Raw genomic sequence first — 7002 nt, forward strand, 5'->3', positions numbered from 1 at the left:
ACCATCGCTCATATTGGACGCTGTTTACGCCGTACTCCAACGAAATATATTGGGCGGCGACTTCAGAACTATGTACTAAACCAACATTTATTTCAATTATTTTTACTTTGTAGTGACATAGAAGTCGGTTGTTTTTCTTTTTGGTATTTTTTAAGCTATTGCATAGCTTCTGTCGCGGGCCTTGGGCGTGGAGACGTAATCCAGAAATTCCGTAACGAAAAAACCTAACACCCCCCACTCCGACCGGCACAGCGGTGATACTTTTTAGTAGCGATCTGTGCGCCCCGGGGCGCACACGCCAGTTGACGGGTTAATGACTTTTTGCATACTGCATAAATAAAATAAATATATAATTGTAATTGCATAAGTTGATAAAAAATGCTATGCAATAGCTTTACCGCGGCAGTCTCCGAGTGCCACACGTATTTTTTTTTACAGTACAGTACAGTATAGTGTACACTGTAAGTGTTACTGTAAAAGTCCGAAGTCCGGTAAATCTTGAGATTTGCCGGCTAATCTTGACATTTACCAACTCAAAGTGGTAAAACTCAAAATGATTTGAGATCATCGTTTATCTCGGACTTTTACACCATTTACTTGGTCTAAGATTTACCAAGGATTTACATCATTATTTAGTGTTACATACGGGGTTTTTTAGATTGGGTGAGTTTAAAGGTTTGTGAGGTACAGCTGTCTTGCTCCCTTCTCCTCCAAATTTGGGAAATTTCCGACGGATATCCGGCTATCCGGCCACGCGTTGGCCGCATATCCTGTATCCGCTATCCGGCCAAACTGTTATCCGTTGCAACATCAGTAACGTTCCTCTTATTGTGTCATCGCAGGGTCCCCGGTGCACCGGCCGCCGGAGCCCACGCCGCTCGCCGCCACCGACCTCGCCGCCACCAGGACCCTCGCGCAGGTACATCACCACCACTGTCACCACCACCACTGTCGCCACCACCACTGACACCACCACCACCAATGTCACCACCACCACTGTCAGCATCACCACTGTCACCACTACCACCACTGTCACCACCACCACTGACACCACCACCACTGACACCACCACCACCACTGTCACCACCACCACTGACACCACCACCACTGTCACCACCACCACTTACCACCATCACTGTCACCACTAGACATGGGTAACTCAAACAAATCACGGGAGCTGCAGATCAGATCGCGAGTCATAAGACTGAGCCGGAGTCATGAATCGGCTCACAGATCAGGTCAAATTAACTCACTTGATCTGTTTGATCTGAACGAACTGAATGACTCGCGACCCGCGTTGCGAAGTGTGCGAGTCGTTGGATCTGGTGACTCACGCGACTCAAATGACTCAAACGATTCAAACAGCACACACAAAATCACACGTCACAAAAATTAGTATTTTATCGATGTTGTAGTATTGTTGAATTAAAATATGTTTTTTTTTATTATAAGTTAATAAAGGCAGTTAGAAAGTTATTGATATATAGATAATATTGTGACGATTATAAATCTGATTTATTTATTTTGCTAAGTAAATAAATTGATCAATCGATATTTCACAGTAAGAATAAATTTAATAAAAACGCCATCTTATGGTGAAAGCTAGAACTATAACGAAATCTCATTGAGTTACATATAAAATAAGCGCCATCTATGATCTAACTGATCTAAAGCGATATTCACAAAACCCCAACAGATGTCGCACCACTTACTTTTTATATTAAACTCTATATCCTAGGAGTTAAAAGTTAAAATTGCATAACATGAATCAAAGAATAACTAACATTCACGACTCACGAAACGCCGTGAGCCGCGACCTGAATTGATCTGATCTGTTTGGGTTTGATCTGCAGATCAAACTCATATAATAAGTGAGCTGAATCTTTGAATCGGGTCAGATCTGAGTTACTCACCTCTAGTCACCACCATCACTGTCACCACCACCACTCACCACCATCACTGTCACCACCACCACTGTCACCACCATCACTGTCACCACCACCACTGTCACCACCATCACTGTCACCGCCACCACTGTCACCACCACCACTGTCACCACCACCACTTACCACCATCACTGTCACCACCATCACTGTCACCACCACCACTGTCACCACCATCACTGTCACCACCACCACTGTCACCACCATCACTGTCACCACCATCACTGTCACCACCACCACTCACCACCATCACTGTCACCACCACCACTCACCACCATCACTGTCACCACCATCACTGTCACCGCCACCACTGTCACCACCACCACTGTCACCACCGCCACTGTCACCACCACCACTGTCACCACCACCACTGTCACCGCCACCACCGTCACCACCACCACTCATTACCATCCCTGTCACCACCACCACTGTCACCACCACCACTGTCACCGCCACCACCGTCACCACCACCACTCATTACCATCCCTGTCACCACCACCACTGTCACCACCACCACTGTCACCGCCACCACCGTCACCACCACCACTCATTACCATCCCTGTCACCACCGCCACTGTCACCACCACCACTGTCACCACCACCACTGTCACCACCGCCACTGTCACCATCACTGTCACCACCACCACTGTCACCGCCACCACTGTCACCATCATCACTGTCACCACCACCACTGTCACCACTTCCACTGTCACCATCACCACCACCGTCACCACCACCACTGTCACCACCACCACTGACACCACCACCACTGTCACCACAATTATCCCCATTAGGAACACTGTTGTTCTACTACTCTATACAATATTCGTATATTCGTCCTCAGGACGTGGCGTTGAAGCTGGGCATGAGTCTGCACGGGGTGTATGCGGCCCCGGCCAGCCCCGCCTCGCCGCTGCACCAGATCACAGAGGGCCTGAGCTTCCTGCACACGGGCTCCATCACCCGCGGCACCCCCCAGCCGGCCGCCGCGCCCCTAGACCTCCGCCCCGCCGCCCTACCCTTGCATCGCTCCCTCAACAACTCCCCTATCTCCAACCCCGGATCCCCCCTCGACATGATCCGAGAGGAGATCGGCAATGGCGACGCGCGGCCGCCGGACGGTCGTTGGACAGCGCATCCGCAGATCAGTCTAACGGACTGCTTAGGTTCCGAGATTACACTCGTGGCTTCCTCCTCCGAGGATAGTGTAGACAGCCTCGAGGGTTCCCGGTATCCGCTCCCCCAGTTCGTGATCTCTGAACCCTCGGATCTGGACAACCGGCCGTCCATCACGAGGGGTATCGGACGTCGTGTCAGTCACGACGCGGAGGACGGTGATGCGGAGATGCCAAACGCCACCGACACACACCGCAGAGGATCCGACCGCTCGCTCGGATTCAGCGACGACTCGCTCAGCAACGATTCGGCGTCGACTTCACCCAACTGCGAACAGAACGTCCACTCGATATACTCCAACGTGGTTTCAGCGAGTTCGGGCTTTAGCGAGAATCGGGGCAGTTTCTCCGAGCATCGGGAATCGTTCTCGTTCTCCGATAGGGGAAGTTTCTCGGAGCGAGGCGACTTCGGTCGCTCGAGTTTCTCGGAGCGGAGTGATTTCGGTCGCGGGAGTTTCTCGGAGCGAGGTGAAACGCCGAGGTCTTCGTTCTCGGCACAAGGGACCCTCGGGGAAGTGAAAGAATACTGTGAAGATGTGCATATGTCGAGGGATACGCTAGACGAGTTGGAGGAGGAGAGATTGCGACGATCCACCATGGATCTGCGATTAACGGACGTATGTCGACCCGACGAGCGAATGCCGATCTTACTGAGCCCGCAGAAGGTATCCTGTGTTCAAGAGTACTATGAAGTGGCGCTCAGTACGACTTGCTCGCAATTAGATTCGCAACGAATCGTGGAGTTGTTGAAGGAAGCGATCAACACACGGGTTCCTCCTCAGAATATCTTCGTGGAGAGCAGCGAACGACCGGACAGACACGACTTGCTAAACTTGGAATACTCGGGGGGTATTCAGATCGAGCTGGTTGTGTGTGAGAACAAACCGCACGAGAAGAAAGGGCTCAAGATGCGGCGGATCTCGGGAGATCAGCGGGAGTACGGGAAGCTGTGTCAGCAGCTCATCACGAGCCTCACCGTATAGTTTACGAGGACGATCTCGTAGTGGACTGTAATTTTAATGTGTGGTATGTATTGACTGCATGATACAAACAATCGAAACAATATGACAGTTTGTGTGTAACGTATGACGCGTGTGATATCCGAGGCGTTCCAGCTTAGTCCTCAGGTAGCGGCGCCGTGGCCGACCTCAGATAGGAATCTAATCCTATCCGAGATTGTACGGCATACGGCAGTAACTTACCATCAGGCGGACAGCATGCTCGTCTGCTACTCTCATATTACAATAAAATGTATATATATAGTTACGTGTATTGCAAAAGTTACAACAATCGATCGATGTGGGTCAACAGTCTATGTATTCGGCACGTTACGCCCGTTATTTATTACCAGACTATCCAATGTTTCTACCAAAGATAGACGTATTACTATTTCTTCTTAAAAGACGTCAAATTTAGATCGTTGATAGACATCAGATAGATCGAATATTAATAACGGGCATTAATTTAGTCATACATTGAAAAATCAACGGGTTGCAATCCGGGAGTGCCGGCAGAAGGTAGAACTTTCGTAACCTGACCTGAATAATAAAATATAATAAATAAAAAATGAAACTGACACCCATTGACATATTTTTTCTATGCTGACACCGGATGACGTTGACTTTTGCTGTTTGCTTTGCCGTCTTACGAATGTTCGATCAGGCCACGTGTTCTGACGCGAGGCTCACATTTTTTATCCATCACAAAATTATTATAGTTGTCCGTTGATGTACATCTTTATGTAATTTAGTAGAGAAAAGAATACAGAAACATAATATCTCTCTGATAAGATATTCTCGTTCATACATTACACACAATAAAATTACATCAAATATGTACCCCAATGTAAAGGCATTTTCCTATTTAATGATTCCAAAGTATTTCGCGATTTTCGCCGTTGTACCCTCGCTGTATGGACGGAAGTCGCTTTCCATTTGACTAATGGCCGATATTAATAATCTATCTGTTCTTTTTACGAAAATTTCTAGTGTAAAAAAATTCTCAAACGTCGATTTGGTCGACAAAAGATAGATTGATTATTAGTTCGAGCGCTAATCTTTCGACGAAAGCTGGTGAAGACTGCGGTCTCTGATTCCACGTGGACATTTTGTCAAAGATATTGTATATGTCTGGATCATCATCAACCCATTACTGTCCCACTGCTGGGCACTGGTCTCCTCTCAGAATGAGAAGGATTAGGCCATAGTCCACCGCGCTGGACAAGTGCGTATTGGTAGACTTCACATACATTTGAGATTTTTTCATAAATCTCAGGTGTGCAGGAAACCTGCATACTTAAGAAAATAATAATAAAATAAACAAAGTTTTAAATGGTATGTGAAGTCTACCAACGCAATTTTCCAGCACGGTGGACTATGGCCTAATCCTTCTCATTCTGAGAGGAGAGCCGTGCCCAGCAGTGGGACAGTGATGGGTTGAGGATGATGATAAGATTGACCAGGTAGGTATATATAATATCTTTGTTTCTTTAGCATTTATTTTCTAAAACAGAATTATGTATGATATACATATTATTTCTTTCCAAAATCCATTCCTGCCATTTTGTGTACATAATAAATATATGCGAGGTATATAAGTGACGTCATTTGTGTTACGCGCACTATGTAACATGTATCAATATATAATGACCTGTAAGTAAAGCGGAACTATATTGTTCAGTATGTTGTATGAAAAATGAAAAAATGAATAATTGACAAAGTACGTCTTTCACTGAGGTTTCCGTACTATCAATTTTATAGGGCGGAACCAAAGGGTAAAAACGGAACCCTATTACTAAGACTCCGCTGTCTGTCCGTCTGTCTCAAGGCTCTATCTCCTGAACCGTAATAGATAGACACTTGAAACTTTTACAGAGTATGTGTAATGGTGGCCGCTATAACAAATACTAAAAATAAAAAGAGTTTAAAATAAATGAGGTTCGCCATGCAAGACACCGCTAGTTCTCGACGGTTTTCGCTTTATCTATTGAACCGTAATTGGTAGACAGTTTAAATTTTCTCACTGTATATAGGTACTTCAGTGGTTGCTATAATAACAAATACTAAAAATAATAATTCGCCAAGTACGAGTCGAACTCGCACATGGAGGTTTCCGTACCACCAAATGTTCAGTATTTTTTACTTATTTTCATTCATTCTATTATTTTCAACAATACTTAGTTATATGACACAACAATAGACGGCGTTAGGGTGATGATGAATGATACGTAAACAACGTATAATAAAATTAAAATAACTATATTAAAATATGTTTTATGGTTCTTATTTGTATTTATTATAATACCAGTTATAGTAGTAAGCGGATTGTAAAAATTTCAACCATTTGTTGTATGGAGACCCTTTAATATTCAACTTTATTTTATTTTTAGATTCTGTTGTTATAGCGGCCACCGTTATGCATCTTCTGTAAAAAAATCATGTATCTATCTATTACGGAGATATAGCCCTGTGACAGACGGACAGACAGCGAAGTCTTATTAATAGGGTTCCGTTTTTACTCTTTGGGTACGGAACCCTCCGTGTGATAGTTCGACTTGGACGTGGCCAATTTTTTTATTAATATTTGTAATCATAGCAGCCATGGAAGTACTCGTAAACTGTCTACTTTTTACGGTTCAATAGATAAAGCGAAAAATAGCGGTTTCTTGTATAGCGACCACCTTTAATTTTGAAGAAATTTTAATTTTTTCAATCAATTCAAGTGTATATCTATTACGGTTCGAGAGATAGAGCCCCGTGACAGAAAGACAGACAGCGGAGTCTTAGTAATAGGGTTCCGTTTGTACCATTTGAGTACGGAATCTTAAAAAATACTTTATTGGTACGTATCGTATCATACTCTAAAAATATAATATTTAAGATTAC

General features: G+C 44.9%; 1 protein-coding gene across 1 annotated transcript in view; it reads left to right on the forward strand.

Moving 5' to 3' along the window:
- The window catches only part of LOC140757029 (uncharacterized), a 47840-nt gene extending 41374 nt beyond the window's left edge, over positions 1–6466 (forward strand). Inside the window, exons 21-22 of the mRNA XM_073092582.1 lie at positions 843–919; positions 2788–6466. Coding sequence (XP_072948683.1) covers positions 843–919; positions 2788–4101 — 1391 coding nt within the window. The 3' untranslated portion in view covers positions 4102–6466. The remainder of the gene's footprint in view (positions 1–842; positions 920–2787) is intronic.
- The last annotated feature ends 536 nt before the right edge of the window (positions 6467–7002 follow it).

This window comes from Epargyreus clarus, unplaced genomic scaffold (assembly GCF_041222505.1).
Source record: "Epargyreus clarus isolate Ecla_fem2 unplaced genomic scaffold, WU_Ecla_fem_2.2 ptg000036l, whole genome shotgun sequence".
In the NCBI taxonomy this organism is placed as follows: domain Eukaryota; kingdom Metazoa; phylum Arthropoda; class Insecta; order Lepidoptera; family Hesperiidae; genus Epargyreus; species Epargyreus clarus.